At 47.3% G+C, this 24,222-nt stretch overlaps 2 protein-coding genes across 3 annotated transcripts in view; one reads left to right on the top strand and one right to left on the bottom strand.

Annotated features, from left to right (window-relative positions):
* The window catches only part of KIAA1143 (KIAA1143 ortholog), a 47,946-nt gene extending 44,833 nt beyond the window's left edge, over positions 1-3,113 (bottom strand). Inside the window, exon 1 of the mRNA XM_069648270.1 lies at positions 2,881-3,113. Within this exon, the coding sequence (XP_069504371.1) occupies positions 2,881-2,988 (108 nt within the window). The 5' untranslated portion in view covers positions 2,989-3,113. The remainder of the gene's footprint in view (positions 1-2,880) is intronic.
* A 581-nt stretch (positions 3,114-3,694) lies between these two features.
* Positions 3,695-24,222, top strand: part of KIF15 (kinesin family member 15) — a 2,141,222-nt gene continuing 2,120,694 nt past the window's right edge. Inside the window, exon 1 of one of the 2 annotated variants that reach the window (XM_069648268.1) lies at positions 3,695-3,800. In XM_069648268.1, coding sequence (XP_069504369.1) covers positions 3,782-3,800 — 19 coding nt within the window. In that variant the 5' untranslated portion in view covers positions 3,695-3,781. The remainder of the gene's footprint in view (positions 3,801-24,222) is intronic. The other variant, XM_069648269.1, reaches the window with a different exon arrangement.

The raw sequence follows: 24,222 nt of genomic DNA, 5'->3' as shown, positions 1-24,222 counted from the left end.
ACAGCAGCAGGGCTTCACCGGGCAAGCCAACAGTCCAGGAATTGCAGCAGGCGTCCTCTTCAAGTTCTTCTTCGGATTCCTTCGTCCAGTGGTCGACTCTGCCTTCCAAGCCAAAAAGCCTCACCTTTTATGCAGGTTTCTCCCATTCATTCTAGCCTAGCTGTCAGTCACCCCGCAGGGTGACTGTCCTTGCTGAACAGTCAGCCGGCCAATCACCTAAGCGTGCATTCCTGTCTCCTAGGAGACTAAGCACAGGGAGTTACAGGCACCTTCCTCACTTCCTGCCCCCGCCAGATATCCTGGAGCCAGAGGCGGGCTTCACTCGTGAATCCTGCCAAAGGCAAAGTGAACAAAGCGACCAACCCCGGTTCGACACGCAGAGTCCATCTCAAGAAGGACCTTTCCTAGAAGAAATGGCGAAAAAAGAAGACCGAGCCATTTTGACAAAAATGGCACCCTTGGATGCTTTACTGAAGCAGCGACTGCAGCCCGCGGTAAAAGCACACCACGGTAGTTAAAAGTAAAACACTGCCACCAGCCATTCATTGAGGAAAGGGAAACATAAAAATGTTACAAGAGAAGCTAGACAAAGGGGACACTAAGTAACCCCTCAAGCGCCCTATTGTAAGATAGCGTGTGCTGGGTCTAGAAAGTTACAAATGTAAGTAAAGTCAATTTCACTTTACTGCTCTTGGAAACAGTAGTTTATATTTAAACCTTTGGGAAATCTGGAAGACTTCCCTGTGCCACTGCACTCAGGGTTCTGTGTGACACAATGCAAAAGATGATGCCTATGGAGTTTGTCAGACTCCACAACCAAAAGAAACACAGAGTTAAAAATCACATTAAAATACATGAGTGGGAAAAAGGGTCTCACTCTCTCCAGGTAAAAAAAATCAAGTCCTCAAAATCCAGCAAAGTTGCTGGAGGTCTCTAAGCTTGAGAGGAATTAGCACATTTCTGAGAATTCACCCTTACATGGACCCCCTGCTCGGAGGAGGCACAGCTCCACCTCACTGATGAGGCCCAGCAAGGCAGAAACATCTGTATGGGGTTGCTGTTGGTACTCTTGTTCAAATGAGGTTTTCCTGGCATTTAGGTGCTGGACTGCCCTTGTGGGCGGGACAAAGACTGATATGCAAATGGATATTCCTCCTTTGTGAAAAGTACAGTGAGCCAAAAGCGATGGCTGCGGACTCTCACAGTGAGTAAAAACCACAGAACAGGCTATCATGCCATGTTCTATCGACAGAGGGGCGCCTGCTACCTTGTTTTACATATCCTACAACGATGTAGCACAAACGTATCTATCCGTTTTTCTTGCAGACTGTGAGATCTACATACAATCCATGCCCAGGGATCTTGGGAGGGGGTACTAGCGGAGACATGTTTGACAAATTGGTGGTTATTCTTATGATCCTAAAATGCACTTTGTTTTTATGCAAAGCAGACAGCATCCTATATTCGGGGCACACACATAATTCCATACTTAGCTATGCCCCCAATCCCAATCTCCAACCCCTCTCCGCGCACATGAAGGGGAGGGTGGGATTGCCCGGGTACATTTTGTTTATCACTGGTTCATATGGGAAATAAAATGTTCTTGTTAATCTGCACGCATCCTACGTTGCGCTATCTAGGTCATAGCAGAGAAGTACACAATTAAAGCTACGAATTTGACTTAAGCTTCTCAGGGGAGATGTAATACAGTAAGGAATATGTTAAAATGGTGGAAAAATATAAAAACACAAAAATGATCATTTCCAAATAAGTAGCCTCATTGATTGGGTGCACCACCGAGGACATCCAACTATACCTACTGGACCTGCTCAGTTTTGCCCCCCAAAAAGTATACATGTTTTTTTACATCACCCAAGGGATGCACACCATAGCTGCAGAGGGAGGAGCATTACCCAATTAACTGGCACCCCTGGATGCCCTAAAGCACCTTCCTCAGGGGGTGGAGTCCCCGCACCAAGGGTTGAGGGGGAGGCAAGGGTAAGCACATCCGTGGCAACCTAAGAACAAACCATTCAACCATACGCATATCTACCCAGGGATGGGGAGAGGCCTTCACCACCTCATGACCATAGACCGCTAGACAGTTAGAGAGGAGAGCCACCATCATGTGCAGAACCCAGCTAATGAACCGCTACAAATGCACAGCACAGGCAGAGATGCTGAGCGCAGAAATCTGAAACAAGGCAAGAAAAGCCCCAATATTTCAACCCTAAAATCTCAAGTTCCACATACACCTCAAACACTAAACAAACACAACCCCTTCACTGCACAGCAATCCACTTGCACTTCACTACAACAAACGGCAGATAGAAAACTACTGAGCCGTAAATCTCAACCCAAGCTCAGCCAGCTGTGCAAACAGAACTGAAGCTGTCAACAGGACATCACAACTCTAGTTCTACCTCTTCCAGCTATGCCCTACTAACCCACCCCACACTCCATCCTTTTCAGATCTGCCATAGTGCCAGGGGACCACTCCGGTAGTGATAGTGCGCAGCATAAATGATCAATAACATCGCACATTTGAAAATTGTAAAAATACACCACAACCCATGGTAATTGATGACGTGGTATGCAGGCGGGATTTCAATCTGAATGAATTTGTTCTCAGCCATCATATAATTCATCACGCCAAGACTACCGATTTATTCCTCAAAAATAGTGCTATTTTTTACTTTCTCCTTCCTAAAATATTTGTAGCCCCAATTCAATCCAATGGGAAAATTAAATTCTCCTAATTTCTGTTACAAAGTCTCCCTCCCAACTGCGGCAAATTTTTGGCATGCATGCATATTGAAACGGGAGCGTGTTGAGGGGCCCAGTCTTATCACCCCTTTACCTTCACAGCAGGTCACTCACCTTTGTTTCCACATCAGGGCCCTCTTTGAATCCCACGTCCTTTTTGAATTTAGTCAGAAAAGCAGGCTCGGCTGGTCGGACGTACGACACTTGATTCTTTTTACTCATGGTGGAAACAAAAATATCAACCAGGGTCCATGGAGGTAAATGTTGAATGCGGCACAGTGCACACCGTCCAGTGGCACTGGCAAAGACACAGCCTCAGTGACATTGATCGGAAAAAGAAAGAGGCAACAAACCAGCCCCGACGTCAGAAATCCTGGGCATTGACAAAGGATCAAGATGCAACACTATGCGTTGATAGTAGTATCGGTAGCGGCCATCTTTTTTGTATTTTACCGTCAGAGCTCGTTATGCACAGTGTACAATTGTACACCGGTTTTTGCTTCTAGGAGTCGAACCGGTAAAGAAAGTAGTTATGTTAAATATTTACCAATCTTGAGTAAATATCCGAATAGTTTATATCACTAAAGAAAATTACTTTCAATACAACGTGTTATATAGTTCGACGACTTCCATTGTAAAATTAAACCTACCACACCGCATTACCTATGAACATAATACATCACGGAAAGACAAGAATGATCAACAATAATGTTTAGGTCAGACCTTCGTTTCTGATTTACGAACGCTCCTGTGACTTTTGCCTGTCCCTAAAATGGCCCCCAAGTGTGCAGTTTTGCAACCGATAGTTATGCTGCACTTGTCCCAGAATTTGTTTAGTCTCTTTTTTGTGCTTATTGCTTACCTAGTTGCAGAGCATGCCTGTGACAGAACAGGTTTCATAGGAAGAGGGTTAAGTTGGGACTGTAAGGGGAGGGTTTTAGTTGGTTGCTTTAGCGCCAAATTTAAAGGTCGCCATTTTGCACTTTAGTTGGTGTTTGTTGTCGTTTTTCTGGAGATGGCTCCTGTGAATAAAGGTATGACAGGCAGCGGGGAGGCTTGCATACCATATCGTAGATTTTCCTCAGGGGCTGAATTAGTGCACATCGTTGAGACTTCCTGGTGTTGTTGTCGCATTTACTACAGTGTTCAGAGAACTGTGGTTGTGAACTTATTTGAACAGAACATGTGTTGTATAGATAGCAAAGTCGTTCATGTCATCCAGACTGGCAAATAAAGTACCCTGCTTACTCTCCCCCTCCCATCTATCTCAGGCAAAAACGTCTCGCGGGACTGGGGAGGAAAGGGAATTTGTTGCACACATATGCATGAAAAAATATGTACACGTGTGTTTGGGCAGATAAACTTCTTAGGTACTGTAAGCATAACCTAATTTGTGGTTGCGTGTGCCAGGGTTTACCCTTGGTACTTATCTATGTCCACGGGCACTTATTTGTCTCAGACTCGTTTCACTAACGTAAACAGGTTGTCTCTTGGTTTTGTATGAGCCATTGCTGTGCTAGTTATCCATTGTCGTGAGTATAAACGAACCGAATATTGATATTGCTGGGTTTTCATGTTGGCCTCGCGCACACACACTGCTCCTCTCAGCCTGCATGGAATTGGTGCTGCTCTGCTACCATGCTGCAGCTTAGTGGGTGTCTGGGCATGTGGTGTGGGCAACAGCCAGGCACCCGTGGTATTAAGGGGCATGTACATGCATCTGTACCTGTGTTAATGTGTCTCAAGTTTTCCCCTTCTAGTTTCTTGGTCTCAATCTTTCAATTCTGGAACTTTTCCCATTTCAAATTCACCACTCGAAGTCACAGATGTCATAGAAATAAAACAGCACTGGATAACCTTGTTATGCATGGAATGGGAACACTTGAGTTTTGGTGGAATGGCTTGGAACAGCCTGTACGACTCTGGTGCTACTGCAACCCTGCCGGCAGGGGCACTCGGCGGGGTCTTGTTAAGCTTGGCACTACTCCTCTCTTCCAGTATGCATCAAGCATGGTGTATGATACTTACTAATATGTGAAAATATATCTGCGGCCTTTTATGCCAAAAATAAGTCCTGTCTCATTCTGCACCTTACTGGTGGGAAAAGAAAAGTGCTAAAAGGAACGAGCAATGATAAAATATGATGGCATAGTAATGGACAAATGCACAGGTTATATGATATGTAGGTGTGTGCCAGGCTTCCGACTTACATGTTTTAAGCATGCTAACATGCGGCTGCAATCAGTGCCACACCTTTGCCAACTCCATTAGTGGGATGGCGTGACACAGGGGAACAGGACAGTCAAGGGCACTTATGAAGTGAAAGGCTTGTGCAGAGTGTTGCCCGGTTTTGCATCAGTATTTGGCAAGCACATTCATCAGTTTACTAATGATTTTGTTTGCATATGTCTTTCACTTTACTACGGGAAGAAAGCATTTTTGCTCCCATTTATTTATTTTGTAGAGCGACTGATAAAATATTATACTTGCTATCTATAGAAATGGGGAAAAAAGACAACGTGGATGATGTGTTTACAGAAGCAGTCAAACGTGTTGTTTGTCCTATGGAGACCCAAATATGAAAGTGCAAATTTGTCATGGGCCGTGCACCGATCAACCCCAAATGATCTGGTGGGAGTTGCAGCGGCATCTCCAAATGTGTTCACTCAGTGTGGTGCATGGTTGTTAGACCACATTTCGGATCTGGAATTTTATTTTATGACAAATTAAGCATTTTATGGAAGAGTGGTCAAAGTGTGAAATGATGTGTGTCTGGGAGGGGCGTGGCTTGATGTGGTATCTTGAATATGACTGTGTGTTTGCAAGCTGGGCCTCATAAAATGTTGGGTGGAATGTAGAGTGTTGGGGGGGATGGGTGTACCGAGTTGGACGGTTAGGGACTTGGGAGTATGGATAGGGACCAGGGCAGATGCTGAAGACCTTCTCTCCCACCTCTATGTAACTAAGAGAATAACTCATCTTGTCTGTTTGTACTTACCTGGGTCGGCCTGGTTCCTGCTCCTCATCATTCCTGATCCAGGTATAATTTGCTGGGGAGCAACTTGCATCACTTGACAATGTTTAATTGTTTATTTGTTGGCAGTCTTTATCAGCCAAAACGGATTCAGTGGTACAGCCGTTGGAGTAAATGAGCTGACGTTTCTCCCCCTGATTAGTGTTTGTGACAGGTGGGATATAAATAACACCCCCTATAAGAAATATTGCTGCCACACAACTTGCAAGCTTCAATGTCATTCTTAGGAGGAGCAGCATTATTTTTCTTGACACCATTGAGGGCGAGAGGATTTAATTAGGAGAGCGATAGCTTTGCCAAATGTATGCATTTCCAAGAATGAAGCTTGTTTTTCCAGCATGCACACCACACACCCTTTACATGAATCAGAATTAGGCTTTCCCTCTAATAAGCTATTACTCAGTGAGTGGTCAACTGGCACTAATCAATCCCATTGTATACCCCACCTTACAAAATTGCCCTTATTGTTGTTTTGAAATCACCCCCACCCTCCCTTAAACACAATCTGATAGATGTGGCCAATGTTTATCTGGGCACTTTTTGTAAATGCAAAATACGAACTACATAAATGTTATCTGGCTTCAGGAATGTGATTTATTTATATACATTGCAGGAAAGCAATTCATTTTGGCATACACACGCTTACAAAAATTTAACAGAGCAGAGGACATGAGTCCTTGACAATGGGGTGTGAGAATGTGACTTGGCCAGAATTTGATGGGGAAGGTGGAAACATAAATTAGGCACAAGGGCAGAGCAGAGTAACATAAGAATGGTATGGTGGGGAAAGTGCTAAATTAAGAATGGATCGTGACGGAAATGTGTTGTAGGGTTGTCCATGAGGGAAGGGAGAAGGGGGGGAAGCAGGGTGATGGTATAATGTAGGCTGCTAGGAAATGGGTCCTTAGAAGGAAGGGCTTTGAGATTGGATTTAAATTGCTGTAGAGTTGGAGTAGTACAGAGACGAAGAGCGTTCCAGCGTAAGGGAGCGAGGAAAGGGATAGAGCGTAAACTAGAGGGGGTACGGGAGATTCAAGGTGAGCCGAGGGTTATCGTAATGAGCGAGGGGGGACAAGAAGGGAGTGCCTTTTGTAGGCCAATCGGCGTCTGATCCAGTAGTGTAATATCAGCATACAATAGACGAGCGACCCAGGAACCTCCGATTTTAGGAGGAAAAGATCTGATGTCCAGACACGTTTCTTTGTAGTCGCCCACGAAAGCGATGCATAGTGCCGGCGCCAAGGGACACACTTGTTTTACTCCTCTTCTGGTGGGTATCTCATCTGAGAGGAGGCCTTTTTGGTTAAGTCCGACTCTCATCGTAGTGTATGAATGTAATGCCTTAATTGGTTCTAGGATTTCGCTAGGGCATTTCCAGGCCAGGAGTTTTGACCACAGTTGTTCCCGGTCTACTTGATGAAAGGCTTGCGTAAGATCGATGAACGCCAGGAACACTCTAGCACTGCCTTCCATGATTTTACTTTTTACAATGCTTAACATGATGTTGACTGAGGTGCCAGTTTTTCTTGAAGCCTTTGTGAAAAGGATCAGCACTTGGGGACGTCTTCATCCATGATTGCAATTTATTTAATAAGAGCGATCCATAGAGTTTACTAATGGTGTCGAGGAGCTATTGGGTGATTAATTTCTCGGGTCATCTCGATTTTCCCCTTTTGAAAATCGGCACCACCACCACCAAAGAGGTCCATGATATTGGAATGGATCTTGAGTCGCTGTATTTTCTAAAGACCAAACTGATAAAGGTCGCCCACTCTGCTGGGTAATTCTTTAGGTTGATGTTAGTGACCCCGTCGGGTCCTGGGGCTCTTGATGATTTCAACTTACATGTTGTGGGTTCAATAATGTCTTTGTTCGAAAGGTCTTCCCAGACTGTGTTTGGCTGTTCCGTTTAGAGCGTGGGTTCTTTGGAAGGACGTTTGAATAGAGATGAAAAGTGGGTTTTCCATCTTTCTTCGCTGACGCTGTTAGTCAAGGTGAATTCCTTATGGACGCCCGAGGGTTTGATTAGACCCCAGAATTCCCGGGCATTATGGCCAGCAACCTTCTTTAGCATCTTTTCTGAATCTTTTTGATATAGGTTTAAACCATGATTTTTGACCGAGGCTTTGTATTTTAGTTTCTTCAACGAGCTGTAGTTGTAGAAGCTTTGATTTAGAGTTCCGCGCATTTCTCTTTAATTATCTCAACAAGTGCAGTTTCTCGACCAGTAATTTGTCAAATTTATAAACAGTGGATGGAGACAACTGGTGGTATTTTGTAGGTCCCTTCTTATAGGGGATTAGGAGAGGTTGATGGTCTATTCCCGCTGAGGAGGCCTCGGCTCCATTTAGGTGGAGCTGTCGGCTATAATTGGACGTCAATTCCTGTATTCTTTGGGTTGTTAATCTTGGGCGATTTCCTTGCTGATTGCTTTCCACATTTTCCGCCATTGTTGGATTAGTATTAGTAGGTGAATCCCATGATACGCTCAGGAGGTTGTGATCGCTAGCTGTTGTTAGATTAACCTCGAAAGATGAGATTAGGTTCAGCATTGCTTCCGAGACAAAAATGTAATTGATTGTAGCTGTTGATTTTTCTCTCTCCCACGTCGGGATTTGTCTTGGATTAAAAAAGACCTGATCGATGTCATGGAAATTCCAGGAGTCCGTTAAGACTGACCAAGCGGAACCTTGTTTTTCCGCTGGCGTTCTGGATGTTATTTTGGAACTTGGTTCTCTGGATCTGGTACGTTTTGCATTTGGGTCGCCCCAGATAATATGCGTGACTTGTTTTTCGGTGTAAATGTCACAATTTCCTTTTTCATGATCCCAAGGAACGTATTATCCGTGATTGTTTGTGGATTCCAGTATGTCGTAATTATGACTATTGGAGTGGTTACACTTTTCCCGGTCAGCTGATCAAGGTGAGCCCAAGTTACCAGGATGGAGAGATGGCTTTGTGAGTCAGTGAGTTGTTTTTGGATGCTAATCCCACGTGAAGGAGCGGACCGCGAGTAACAGTCCAGACGACAGTCGCCATAGCAAGCTTTTTACTGCTGGGGAAATTTCGATGGAGAAGCCGTTAATTGAGGGTTTTTTCCATGAACCAGGTTTCTTGTAGGGCAAGGACATCAAAATTGCCCAGATCTATGCCTCCCGTTTTCGTAAGATGTTGATGGCCACGTATGTTCCATGATCCCATTTTCAAAATGGAAGTGGATAATATGGACGTCGTTGCAGGGTTTGTTTTCCCCCACCCCCCTTTAAATTTTTTTTTCTGCGCAATTGCTATCTTGTTGGATTACTGGACAGTTTTCGGGAACCAAGCCCACAGCTGCTTCAGTGGGGCTGGAATTTGGTCTTTTGTTTGGGTGTCATGTAGTTCTTTTGTGGTGTCTTTTGTAGACATTTGATCAGGGCCTCTTGGGACTCTCATCTCGGTCGTCTGGCAACTCGGGGTGTTTTTATTTTTTTTTTTTTTTTTGTCAACATATTTTGATTTTACGGTTTCAAATCTATTTCCTTGATGTGGGTTTTCTTGGTTTGGTTCGTTAAGTACTTTGAGAAGAGCAATTTCTGTTTTTTATTTACTTGCGGAATCCATTTCGGTGTTATTAGACAGCCTGCTAATTCCGTACAGTGCCTCTGTTTTTGTAGCGTAGTGCACTCTTGAAGGTTGGAGTGGCCTCAGTTGATGGTGCTTCTGGACTTCTCGCCTGATTTCTGACAAGTCTGTTAAATATTACCCACACTTCAGTAAGTCCTCCATTCTATGTGAATGTTGGGTGGAATGTAGAGATATGTGGAGATATGTTTTTGCTTTATGGTCTTTATGATAGGGCACCACTAGGATGTAATGGTCTGGGGTTAATGGTCTAAACACAGGGATTTTTAAAAAATATTTTGTAGACCGTTCCTCTATTTGGTTCTCAAAATCTCGTGGGATTTGCTCCAATTTGAAGATGTTCATAGGTGTAGAATTCTTTTCTTTAGTTTTAATAGCTGTTTTTTGCCTGTCTCTTGACGTAAAGACTTGGTGGTTTGAGGTGTCTACGGATGTGCTTTGGCCGGTGGTCAGATTTTCTTACAATACTGGATCTTGAGTTTCGGCGAGCCAGTTTCTGGGTTTCTTGCTTGCTTTTCCCTGGGTCTTTTCGCGCCGGCGAGCGTACATTACTACTATTTCTTTGTGTCGGAGAGATGGAAATTCTCTTGTGAGAAGTCCTGTCCCATGTATTTCTCGGACCGGATAGTGGTGATCGAGTAGTGGGTCGATCACTGTCATGCCTCGGTTTTTCTCGCTCAGGGTCTCGTTTCTTTTCTTTATATGATGGTGCTACGACAGTACGGACGATATTCTGTGCTTCGGTTTATGGCAAAAAGTGTTGAGTGATGTTCATAAATTTCTTATCCGCTAAGAAGTCCTCAGTAGTGATTGGTGATTTCAATGCAGTCTACTCAGGCGGGTTTAGATTCCTTTGCACGTCGTGACTCACACCCACTGATTGGGGGACATTCTCACTTATGGGGTCCTTTTGATTGAATTTAAGGAGAAGGTTTGATAGCGTCCCCACTCTTTTCTTTTCTCGAGGGGTTGGATCTGTATTGTGCGTCAATTCAGACGCTAAGTTTTGGGAGTTGATGTTTTTCTACATAGCTGTTATGTAGCCTTCCAAGTAGATACATTTTTTATGCATCATTGCTGATATAGTTGTATGGTCCTTAAGAGTGTCATTTAGTGCCTCGTAAAGTTTTCCAAACGAAGCTAATGCAATTGTGATTGCAGACATGATGGTTAACAAGTCTGGTTTCTTTGAAGGGGTGCCTTTTGGTGCATTTTATGGCAATTCGTTTAGTCTCTGACTTCTCTGCAACCTCGCAAATAAGGAATCCTGTGACGTCAATCGTGTTGGGGAACTGTTTTTCGAAGCACCTGTGTTTGGTTTGAGAACGGGACAATCTCCGGTATGTCCTTGTCCCTGATTGGACCAGTGGCTTTTTGTTCTTTGTGAGAAGTTGTTCAGCCTTGTCTTTGGTCCGCAGAGATGTGTAAATTAGAAGATGGATTGGCGGTTTCAAAGTTAGAAGGCTTAGGCACCAACATACCAGTCTTTGCCATTATAGGGATAGTGAGTGTGGGTTTAGGGATGGATTGCAAGGGCAAAAAAAAAAAATGTTGGCTCTGAGGATTTATGGGCGGAGTGGCTTTTATGGGGCTTTTGTTGTTTTTCTGCAAACAACGAGGTGAATCAGTAGACTTTGTTATTTCATCGGACAGAATCGGTGCATTATGCTCCGTCAGACCACCTGCCTTGCATTGTTTTCGATAGGCCGGCGCTAACTTGCTGGTAGATTTGGGTTTTTTTGTAGCTGCAAGTGTCCTTTTTCTTCGGTTGCTCCTTTCTTCAGTAAGGATGGTGGATGGTAGCACAATTTGCTCTGCAGGTTTGTCCCTTTGGGGGAGGCTTTCTTTAACATTTTGGGTTTCTCTTGGCTCCGGGACGCCACTCTCAGCTGGAGGGCTCAAGTTTCCGGCATCGAGGTGGTCCGCATGGACCTGTGCGCAGACTGAAAAAAAAGCCTTCTTCCGTACCTGGTCAGGCACCTGCAAGCCCATTAAGGCCGCTGTTTTTTTTTCGATGGGGCGACAAAATCGTTGTGCCCTGCTCTCCTTCCGGGATGTCGGGCGCTTCCTGCTCCACTGCACCTGAAGGCGCGGGTCCCTCTCCCCCCGGCGGGAGCGCATCTTCCGATGGCAAAGTCTGCAAAGCGGTCGCCTCCAACCGCCCGCCCGTCCGGTCCAAGTCTTCAGCCCCTCCCCTCTGAGCCTCTCTACCCACCAAAGCCGGCGGCATTGGAAAGCAGCTTTTAGGTGAGGAGGGGTGGAGCGGCAGGGGCATGCTTTTGTGTGCTCAGGACTCCCGCCCCCCCCCCCCCACCCCCCGAGAGGGCCAGGGAGCCCTTTCTCAGCCGGGCAGATTAAGTCGATTTGTGTGAACGGGAGCCGTTGACGTTTGGAAATGCAGTTTACACTCGGAGCTAATGATGATGTTCAACGAGGTTAGAAAGGTCGTTTGTGGGACCGAAGTAATGTCTGATAGGTTTAATTGTTGAGGTAGCTCCAAGATTGAGGTAGGATCTGACGGAAGGCGACCTCTGCCAGAAAGTCGGAAGAACGGTAGGTCTTGCTTGGGCTGGACGATGCGAGAACTCGGAAGGCGTCATTTCTCGTCTTCTCCCTCTTGGGCCATCTTCAGAGGGCCACTCGGGACGTGCTGGAGAACCTCCGGCTCCATTTTGGTTTCCAGCCTTCCAGTCCTTTTGTTGAGTATTTGCCTATTTTTAGCGAGTTAAAGTGTCTGATACCACCCTACACCCTTATCTGTAGGGCTGCTGTTATTCAAACATCCTGTAGATCATCACCTGTTATTGATGCCCTAATGCCAACACGTGTTTTGACAGTTACCCGGTCTTTATCAATGCTGGGCTATCTTACTGCTGGTACTTGTTTAAAGTAATAGCAAAAACACGATAGACAAGGATTGCCCCTGATGCTTCTAAGTGAAAGCAAATACCTCTTGTTAGTTTCTATTGTATGCTGACATGCAATTGTAGCACTGGATTTCCCTTTTCCCAGTTGCACAATATAGCTTAAGACCGCTTTAGGTTGATATTGCAATCTTATGGCATTCTCCATGTTTGGGAGCTGTTTGTCCTCGTTAGGCGTCCACGAGGTGGAAACTGCAAGCACTGCACTAGCAGAAATGAAATAAGCTGAGCCCTACAGGACTCAAATAAAGCCGACCATTTGAAGGACATTTTAACCCAAAAGTCCCTAGGAAACCAATCCCCGTGAGCTCCTCTGTAGCACCTTCTACAGCACCCCAGTTCTTCACAAAGAAACCTGTTATATAGTAAGCCATACATGCCCTGCAGAATCATGAAAGCTGCAGAGGCCTCTTTATTTATTTATTTATCTATTTGCTTATTTTATTTTTTATTTTTTTAACCAACTACATAGGCATCTGAATAATCACATAAGCGATTACTCATCATCATCATGCACATTGTTTCTCCAAATGATCTTAAGAACAACCTGGTTGCTAAACAATAACTGCTTCAAGAAACACCTGTCACAACCCCCCCATCCTCCCTCACCCACCCTTCCCCTCCTAGTCTAGCGACATCAAACCTTCTATGCTCTTCCCTCATTAGCTCATTCCCCTTCTTCTGGTAATATTTCAAGTGTCCTCAGTCTCTTTGAGATGTATAGGTGTGTATAATCCTTAAGTGCATAGGTAAGATAGGGCGACCAAAATTTGCCAAACCTCCCCACTGCCCCTCGCACTACCGCTGTGTGCTTTTCCACATTGACAACCTCCCATATTGCGTAGTACCATTTGCATAATGGACGGCGGCTCTTTCTGCTCACACTGTTTTACTATATAGCGTCTAGCACTCATTAATATATTAGCTCAAAGTGTTCCTGCTTGCCCTTCTACCAAAGGATCCCCACTCAGTGGGGGGTAGGGCTATCCAATTCTATCTCAAATCCCAGCATCCCGCCCATCTTTGACTTCGCCTCCTGCCAGAAATACTTACGCTGTGGACATCCCCACCAAATAAGTTCTGCCCCCACCCTGCTTTCCCTCCAGCACAGCAGTGAGTGCGTGCTATTCACCTTGTGAAGTTTTTCTCTGGCATATGCCATCTATGTAGTAACTTTTGCTGCACTGAGGTGTACAGGCTGTACCATCCCTTCATGGCATGCCCCATTCCTTATCCGTAAATTTCCTCCCCAGCCCTGCTTCCCACTTATTCCTCACTGCCCAGTTCCCCAGGGCCACCTTTTCTGATGAGATTTTGAAAGGGCCGAGATCAGTCCATGTTCCCACTATCTGATACCAACTTTTCCCATTCTGTCCGTTCCTTCATGGCCCCTTCCATTTCCTCTGGAGCACTCGCCCAGTGTTTTAGATGCCGATAAGCATAGAAATCTGCTCGTCCCAGGTCTTATTCAGTGCAGCAACTGTCAAATGTTTTAAGTTGCGTTTCCCCATAGAGGTCCCCAATTTCCCTTATCCCTCCTGCTATCCATCGTTTCAACCTACTGTAGTCTATTTCCGGCCGGAATGCAAGGTTCCGGAAGAGTGGAGTCCATGGCCATGGTGCTAGTCAGTCTCTTCTTCAGCCTGTCCCATATATCCTGGGTGTTCTTTGTGATTGGGTTCTCCCATAAGCCCCCTCTGGCCTATCTTCCTTCATCCAGGGTATTTTCCAGAGATGTTTTCACGCCACTACCTGTTCAATGATCACCCAGGGCTTCTGGTTGCCCGTCCTCCAGCGCTCTGCCAAGATTCTTAGTTGCGCTGCCTGAAAGTACCTTACCACACTGGGACATCCCACGCCCCGCTGTCTTTCACCATTAAATAGAATTTTCCTCCCTATGCAGGGTTTCTTCCCGTTCCCTATGAAGCCCATTATGTTCTCCTGAACCTCCTTTGTTTCTCCGAGATTGGCAGAGGGATCATTTGAAAAACTAATAAAGCAATCGTGGGAGGATTTTCATCTTCACAATAGTAATTTTACCCAACCAGGATAAGTATAGCCCCCTCCATCTTGCTCAATACGCTTTGATTTGTCTCTTCAGCGGAGGATAGTTTGTCCCTATTATCTTGTTTGTGGTTGACAGAGATTCAAACCCCCCCTGCCCCCCCCCCCCCCCAGTATCTAATCTGGCCTCTTGCCCATCTTAATATGGTATTCTTCTCCTAGTCGTTTCCGCTCTTCTTCCTCTATTGAGAGTTTGAGTATTTCTGATTTGGAATAATTCACTTTGAACCCCGAAATTTACCCCATTATTGCCGGCAGTGACGTTTCCGGTTTGGTGATCATGAGTGCCACATTGGCAGACAGGTCGATTTTATGATGGGGGGAATTTGCCCACTCCACACCTTGTATCCCTCTATTCTCCCCTTTTCCTATGCACGAATGGCTCCGTCACCAGTGCAAAGAGCAAGGGAGAAAAACTGACATCCTTGTTTGGTTCGCCATCATATTAGGAACAGGTTCATCAGCCCACCATTCACTTTAACTCTAGCCTACGGGTTGTTCTGGTAATTGGCCTGACACATTCTTAAAAAATGTGTGCTCAGCGCTTTCATGAACCCTCGTTCACTCGAACGCCTTTTCGGCATCAAGCATTAGTAGGCAGGTACACATCGTTTTTTGTTGTTTCCCCACCTCCCCCCTTAGCGGCCTTGTCGATTTATGTGCATAACCCTTCGTACATTATCGAATGCCTTGCGCCCCTGGATGAATCCCGACTGGTCCTCCACTAATAAGCTAGGAAGAAACTTTTCCAACCTGGATACCGGCATTCACATTAATAAGTGCAACTGGCAGATATGAGTAACTCGACTGGGTTCTTTCCCGGCTTTGAGTGATGTGTGCCATTTCCATGGACGTGGATATCTTACCCTTTTCTCTAAAGGTATTAAATACTCCTGTCAGCCCCTTCGCAAGCAACTGTTTGAATGCCACATAAAATGTTGCTGTCAACCCATCCTCCCCTGGGCTTGTGTGCTTTTAGCCTTGCTATTGCCAGCCTTACCTCCCCCCTCCGTTATGGGTTCTTCTAGCATTGCTCTTTTCTCAGGGGACATCCCTGGTCCCGACCACCCCACCAAGTATGCTTTCTGTACCTCTCGGTCACGTGGTTCCTCCCTAATATAGGTCAGTGAAGAAATCCGGAATGACCTTGGGCTTGTCTTTCTCCTTCCCCACCAACCTGCCTCCTTTGTCCTCCAGGTTAGCAGCTATGAATGCTCTTTGCTCCCTGGCCCTCAGTTTCCTCGTTAGTACCATACCCACCCTGTTGTCATGCTCATTGAATGTTTGCCTGCTCCTCAGGCGAGTGCTCTCCACTGACCTACTGATCAGCTGTTTGAATTGCCCCCTTGCCTGGGCCACCTGTCGAGCGACCTTGTTTGTACTCTTCTCCTTGTGGGCCTCTTCCAATTCCCGTATCTCCTTCTCTAGTGCCCTCTCCACCACCCATCTCTCTTCCCTTAGCCTCTTGGATGCTTCTATTAGACGCTTCCTGATCTCAATCTTGAATGCGTCCCATCTCTCCCTCGCCCCCCCTTTCCTCATCCGTAAATCTGCAGATCTCAGCCCCTACCTGTTGTGTAATCCCATAGGAGGTATTCTTCCAGCCGCCACTCCATGTCCCCTCGTCCCCCGACCCCCTCAGCCTGCCTCCCTCCCATTCCAATGTAACCGGTGCGTGATCTGAGATTGTCGTACTTCCAATATAGGCCCTGCTTGAGTTACCCTCTGTGTTTCCATTATGTAATCTATCCGGGAGTATGTTTTGTGGACGTGCAAGTAGAAAGTAGTTTCTTTCCTGTGGGCGATGTACCCGCCATGTGTCTTTGAGCCCTAGCTTCTCAATCCTTTTTTTAGCTGCTTGGACATCGTCCCTGTAGAATGCCCCCTCGCTGTTAGGGAGAATTCTCTGTTTAGGCTGAATTTCCTAACCTAGTGAGTCCCCCAGCAGCTTTGCTGGATTTCTGGAGTTTGTTTTTTTCCATCCTGCCAAGAGTGAGACTCGTTTTCTCCCACTCTTGGACATGAATGTGTGTAATTCCTTTGAATGTCAATGTGTTCTATGGGCTATGAGGTCTTTTACTCCATAGGGTCTCATATGTTTTACTATGTGTGTTACAACGCACCCTCCGTGCCGTAGCACTGGGGCGTCCCAGCGGACCTCCATCATAGACTCCATACCCGGGGACTGACTACTGTCTCCCCGGGCATGTAAAGTCACCATTGGCTTTACTAGACCTAAATTTACTAACAGAACTAGTACAAACCATCCTATTGTGGACGTACTAGTAGGGGTAATTCGATTACTCCTGGGTCTGTTATCCGAGGGGGCACTGTCCCGTCCCCCCCTCGTCGAGTTTTGGCTGGTGGCAGTGGAAACTACTTGCTATGTTCGACCCTGAATATAACCCTATGGGATTCTTCCCATTGTTGGAGATTAATACTTTTTCTCTCGTTAATCTCTAACATACCACCGATTTACTTCTCTTAAATAAGTCTATCGGATGGTATTTTCTGCCAGAACTCGGTTTTTAAAATGGCGTCTCTGTTCGTCTCTGTGACTCCTAAACCAAAGGTTGAGCCCTTTGTTCCACTTTTGGCGGGCTTCTGTACAGAGACCCTCCAAAGTGGTGCCATTCTGTCTGGGTTACCACAGGGGTGTGGGAGGGGGTTTAGGCACCCTGGACCGAGTTGCCTTGCCAACTCCGGTCGCACTCTGGTGTGATTGGCCCAAGTGGTGAGCCACCCCGCTCACCACTTAGCGTGTTTTGATTGACAGCTAGGCTGAATGAATGGGGGTTTTCTGCATGAATGCAGGGCTTTTGGGACTGGATCTTCAGAAGTCGCCACAGGACCTAAGAATCTGATGAGGGTAAAGCTGAGCCGACCTGCAACGACGACACCTCCGGTGGAGCCCTGCGGAACCGACTCACCACTTCCCGACGACAGAGGAGATCTCCCTGCCGGAGAGTCTCTTCCCCTGACTGGTGGGAACAACCAGTCCCCTTTGCTTTTTCTTCGCTCCAGGACGCAGTGGTCGAATTGCCCTTTGCAGAGCACCTCGGCAACCGGATAGCCACTACCTCTGTACCGCGACCAAAAGGTGGTGCCTTGTGACGGAGCACTCCGCGGCTGGTCTCTTCCCTGGTGGTGCACCGGACTTCACTTTTCTTCGACGAGATCATCTCTAGTCTTGGCAAAGACCCGACGTGCATCCACCACCAGGAACAACTGCCCCCGCCGGAGCTGTCTATCCACAAACAAGGTATCGTGTCCGCCTGGCTTCCCTTTCTGCCGGATAGAGTGAGGTGTCTTAATCCTCGCCTTTCCATTGGGTCGCCTCCAAGCTTTCTTTAACGTGTTGTTCTGAACTGGTCCAATATTTCCATAACAATTTGCGATAAAGACTTGAAGCGCATTTCCACTGAGACACTTTTTGGGACATATCGCCTTGCCTCTCTCCGAGTGGGCCTGGCCTCTGAACTTTGTGATCTGCAGTAGACCCTGCCTTACTTGCCTTGCATTTGTCCGTAAAGTATTGGTACCAAGTTGATTTCATAACCTGCCTTATTTTTCTCTCCCGTCCTAACGAATACTAGAGTGCCATCTAGGTTAAAGCATACACCTCTGTCTGCAAATAAGTGATACCGGTGAACCTAGACTTGTCGAACTATTGTTAGGGGGATTGATCTTTTTCTTTGTATAGTAATTGTGATTGAAGTTGTTTGCCGTATTAGTGCCAGAGTGTTTTCTATAGATGTGTTGTTATGAATAAATACCTTTATATCTTTACACCGAAGCCTTGTTCCGTGTTTGCTTGTTCTACTGTGTAAATTGCCCTATTGTGTATACTCCACATACTGCCTAACTCTTCTTGAGGGAAGTCTGACTGCTCAGCTACCAAGTGAATCTGTGTGGTACAGACTGCTACCAAGTGGGTATACTGCCAAACATCTGTAGTCCTAAATCTTTTGCAGTGGTCCCAGAGGGAACTGCACAGGTTTCTGCCTAACTCTCACCCCTCCTGAACAGTCCATGGTCGGGTCCATAGCTAGGTTGTAGCCCCCTGCCACCATCAGTTCACCATCCCCAAATTGGTCCAGTTCTGCCAGGCACCCCTCCAAAAACCCTCCCTGCCCCTGATTGGGTGCATATATCGATGCCCACATGTACAGTTGATCTCCCACCATCCCCTTCACCAATACATATCTCCCCTCCGGGTCTCGTTTTACCTTGGGCCCCCTCTATCTTCATGAACTTATGGACGATGATCGCCACGCCTGCTCTCTTGCTCCCTGCCACTGCTTGTTACTGCAGTGGGTATTCCCTACTGTGAAGGCATCTCAACCCCTCCCACCAAGTGTCTCCTTCAAGCAGATTATCCCTGCTCCTCCTTTTTTGATCTCCTGCAGGACCGCCACCCTTTTTCTCCGGCTGTTTAGCCCCTTACATTCCATGAGTCTAACCTATACATTTACCCTTGTCTGTATATACCCCTTCTCCCCTGGGTACAATAGTCTCTTCCATCTGGCCCCTTTTACAATGCTTCACCTGACTGCCCCTAGACTAGTAGTTACTCCCCATTTCATAACAATCCAGGTTCTTGACGTGACCCGCAGCTACGAACATACAATGCCCCCCCCCCCCCGCATGCCCTAATTTCTTCATCTTCCCCCTCTGTTTACTCCTTCCATCGTGTTGAAATATCTAGCATACATTTGATTGACCCTCGCCCTTTGTCCACTTCAGTTTTTGAGTCCCACTACTGGGAGCTGTTTTGTCTCTCTTCCGGGCGCCCCCCCCCCCATGGTACCGCTCCTCGTCGTACTCCCCGTGAATACATACCCAGTACCGTCATTCCATCTTCTACTTGAGAGACTGTCTTTTGTTCATTCCCCATGCAGAATTGTAACTGTTGGAAAGAGAGAGTGATATTTCACCCTCCTCTTATAGAGTCCCTCCTCTGTTAACGGCTTAAACAGTCTTCTCCTCTCTAGTGTTAGCTGGGATATATCATCATATATTTGGATCTTGCTTTCCCTCAGTTGAGTTTTCCCTTTCTCCCTGGCTGCACTCGTAAGCTGGTTTTTATCCTTGAAACCATGGATCTTCACCAGTACTTCCCTTGGCCTTGACCCTGGGTCTTAGCTCCGACTACCCACTCTGTGTACTCTTTCAATTTCCATGTTCCAGCCCTATTCCCCCTCCGCGAAATCCACAAATGCATCCCTCCAGGTCAGACCCTTCCGCCCACTCCTGAAGGTCTTTGATCCGGATATTTTCCCTCCGAGATCTGTTTTCCAGATCCTCACACTTCTCCAGGGCCTTGATTCTGTCATCCACCCCTCTTGCCTGCTTACCCAGTTCGGGCACTTGTTTGTCCAGCCCCGTGATGCGCCCCTCCACCTCAATCACTCTATCACCCAGAGTGTCTTTCTCTCAGATTCACTGTGCTTGCCTGCGACAGTTCCTCTCTGATGCTGGGTCCCTCCGCTTAAACCGTCTGTTAGTTCACCCTTTAACTTGGCCGGCGCCGCTAGGAGGTCCTCTTTGATGAATGCCATATCCTTGGCGCTGCGCGTGGTCTGGTTTCCAAAGTGGAGCTTGTTCTGTGTATGCCCCCTCTGGGACGCCTCCTGTCCCCCACCTTTAGATGCGTTGCCCTTCTTCGGTACCATCTACATCCTACGGGCCAAGCCTCCAGCTGCCTGCTCTGCTCCGAGGGGGAGCTGCTTTACCTCTTTCCTGTCCCTTATTTCTCCTCCAGTCCTTTTCTGCTCTGTTGACCTGCCCTCCCACTTTGCTCAACCGTCTTCCATCTGGTGTTCCCTGGTGCTCACACTGATAGATCAGGCTCCAGGTAGGCAGTGGGGTGGACCGGCCCGCGAACCAGAGCACTCGGCAAGATCCAAGCACCGATTTAACATTCAGGAGTTTGATTGCACACAAAGCACTACTGTTTTCCCACAGGCTTGCTGCTTCTAGCTACTCCTGCTGACTCTTGGTGCCTCCTTTCCACCACATGCACCACTGGTCCTCTGCAGTCCAGTCTGTTGCTCCATGAGGACCACTTTGTAGTACAGTAGGTTCGTAGTATCAATCACCACCTGAGCCTGCTGGTAAATTAATGTATGTTTATTCTTGTGTCCCTGTAAGTCAGAGATCCGTGCACTGGCCATCCCATCCAGCTAACAATGATATTCCAACTGCCAAGCTTAGAACCAAGGTACATCACTCACCACCACATTCCACACCGACCTCACAGCATTCTCACTGTCATATCACCACATCCAGGACACTATTATAACACTTCTCCCTCTGTAAAACCTCCAAAAAGGGACGACCCCCAACTCAACAGCTTCTCACACATAAACATGTGGCCAGCACACAAATGAACAAGAAACCACAACACAGTCCAAATAGAAAACACCTTATCCACGAAACCCATGTAACCCCATGACAATCAACCTCCACCACTATCCACAAAAAGCTCCAATACCAGACGTAGAATCCCTACGTGAACTCTGACCCACTACACAAGAAAACGCAATGCAAAACCAACTCCAACACAAAACCAACTCCACCTGCCCACTCCAAAACACATTGCAATCCAGTCCGTTCCCACCAAACCGACAAGAACCCTTCACAACTAAACAGGCGAAGCAGAACCGATAACCCTCAAGGACTGAAAACAAACGCGCACATCCACTTGTTCTGAGCTGCCCCTCGGAACCTCAGGCCTGCCACACCCAAGTATTCCACAAAATTCACAGACTGACCAACCTAACCCTCCGTTCACCATCTGCCCTGAGCTGCCCCTCAGGGCCTCAGACCTGCCATGCCTGAGCACCAACCAGCTCAACCGTGAGCAACAACAAGCACAATTTAGCCCTTACTATCGGTCCCACTCGCAACAACAACCCCAAAGAGAGGAACACCTCAACACCAATCACAACAACCTGATAAATGCCCCAAATCAGAACGGGAAAAATAACCATACCATAGAACACAACAGAAAGAAACCAACAGAACACCGCGTCACTGGCCACTCCAATAATTCCTAAATACCTCAACTCCACCCCACAACAATCTCACAACCATGTGACCCAAGTCATAGCCTCCACCTTAATAACTGTTGAACCAATATACCACATGACCCCAGGTCACTGCCACGCACCGACGCGACACCCAACACAGGTTACCGTAACCCAAAACGCCACACCTCACAGGACCCGACGGAATCCTGCAGCGGACGAACCAAAACATGGTGGAACTCTAACCACACTACAATTTTTAATGTACCATAACTGCTCCCACAGACCCGCCCGCCCATCCGTGGGTCCCTCCAGTATCGAAGAAGCATGACAAAACTCCACATATGGCCACTCTAAACCTACTGTAATTTCATCCTAAATCCACAGACCCACCTGGCTATCTGCTGGCACCTCCTGAACCCAGAAGTCCGACAAAGGCACCAATAAAACAAGGATCCCACAAAAACACAGGTACACCAATACTCGCGCACCAACTTGGCCAAACAAACTGACTGTAACCCCAGTCCAGACTGAATCCACCACGCTTCAGTACACATAACTAAAATGTCAAGAATGCACACCCATACGACACACATGCCAACTACCCTGGCTGCAACCCAACAACATGAACCACTCTATCACAACACAACAACTCGCATCGATAAAAATAACATTTGCAGAAAAACTTGCAGGTCAAAATTTAGGACGCATTGAACTAAGTTGCTGTAAACTTTTAAGACCACATTGAACTAACTACTGTGCTTGTAACCTCCAGCACAACGCCCAACACCCAAAAGTCCACCCCCACCTGCAAAGAAAACACATAAATGATGATGTTAGGGCATTGACCCTACACCCACAAGTCCAACCCCACCTGGAAGGAAAACGCAGGTTACAGCATAACTAAACCAAGTACACCCTCAATAAACTAAGAAAACAATAACTTCGGGGCCACAACATAACACTCGCGCAGAAACTCACACAAAGACAGGCCCGACAACTACATAACCAAATTAGGTCCCACGTTAACACTAACCCAGAAGCCACACCATTTAAACTCATGACAACACACACACACCGGCCTCAGTCAGCGCCTATGTAGCTAATCTTCTGCTAACGTGAGCTAATTTATCCTCGCATAAAAATTCCAAAGCCCCGGATCGAATTCCTTCAAGCTCTGAACCAAAACACTGCATCTCTCACACAAAAATGTATTGACACACTCCCATCCGCAGCGCAGATGGAACACCTATGCAGGCATCTTTTTTTTTTTTTTTCTTCTCTTGAAGTAAATGAGGGTCTGTACCTCCACTCTAGTCCGTAACAGAAGACTTCCTCTTCAATTTAATTTCTTTTTCACAAAACGCCACACTGGGAATTACCCCCACCTCAGGTGTTCTCTCTGCGCTCTCATTCCTCACCACAGTAATCCTGCCCCGGAACACAAACGCCCCTCCTCTCCAACTCCTTGGAGGATGTGCCGCGTTCCACAGTAATGTCACCAACGTTGCGTTCCAGCTCTTCATGTGGGAACGCCACGCCTGGAGCAGCCTACTTGCGCTTCAATTCTCCACCACGATGATTCTGCAATGGAACAAAAACGCACCTCCACCCCGACTCCTTGGAGGATGCGCCGAGTTCCACAGCAAGCTTGTGCTCCAGCTGATGTTGCTGTCATTCCCGTCGCCGGCTCCACGGAGGGAACACCTCTGCAGCTACAACCGCACCGGCAAGCTCCCCTATGCTTCAGATGCCGCACCATCCTTTACTCTGGGAGATTTGCTGGTACACAATGCGACACCGGGGTTGACAACGCAGAGGATCACCACCACTCTTCCTCTTATGTCCCAAATGCTGCTTCACGTCACTGACCACGGGATCGCCCTGCTAGCGCCACCCGGCAGCTAACCAAACACCACGCCAAACTTGAAGGCGCCTCGCAATGGCTGCCATACTTGATCAGCTGGATCACGTCAATCCTTCTGGTCTCTGTCCTGGCCCCAGGCTTCCAACGCGGGCCACGCCACCTGCACTGGCCTCCAGGCACTACGCTTGCGGCACCTGGCTTCAGTGGGATCAACGGGACCTTATTACTCCGGCTCCGCTGGCATTACCAGGATGGGATGGATGAATGAATGGAGGCAAGTATCCCAACTCGCTCCGCCGCCCCCTCCGCAGCAGCTCAGAATCCTCTTCACCAGAGTAGTGAAGTAGGTTTGTAGTGTCAATCACCACCTGAGCCTGCTGGTAAGTTCATGTAGGTTTATTCTTGTGCCCATGTAAGTCAGATGAAGGCACTGGCCATCCCATCTAGCCAGCAACGATATTCCAACTGCCAACTTTGGAACCAAGGTACATCACTCACCACCACATTCCACACCGATCTCACTGCAGTCTCACTGTCATGACATCACCTCCAAGACACCATTATAACACTCTTCCTCCTCCACCCACCTCTGCCGGCTGCTCCTGGCTGCTCCTTGCTGCCAGCACCTCGCTCTCCAGCTGTCTCCTGGTGCTCAGGCCTCAGCCTGTTGCTTCCTTCTTTGCTCTCTGTGCAGTGCAGGCACCAGAGCCCACGCTCTACTCTTTGCTTCTGTGCCGCATGGCGGATTGTGCCTCCCACCACCGCGCAGAAGTGAACTCTAGGTTCAGGCTCCTCGGTGGCAGAGGTAGGCCCCGGCTCCTCCCTGCAGCACGCAGCTTCCCCGGGTCAGCTGCAAGTCCCCAGCAGCCCCTGTCGGACCCTGCTGGCCTGGCCTGACTCGCACAGCGAATG

The sequence above is a fragment of the Ambystoma mexicanum genome, chromosome 2q, assembly GCF_040938575.1.
Source record: "Ambystoma mexicanum isolate Mex_15411 chromosome 2q, UKY_AmexF1_1, whole genome shotgun sequence".
Classification (NCBI taxonomy): Eukaryota; Metazoa; Chordata; class Amphibia; order Caudata; family Ambystomatidae; genus Ambystoma; species Ambystoma mexicanum.
This window is presented reverse-complemented; position numbering and strand designations above follow the sequence as displayed.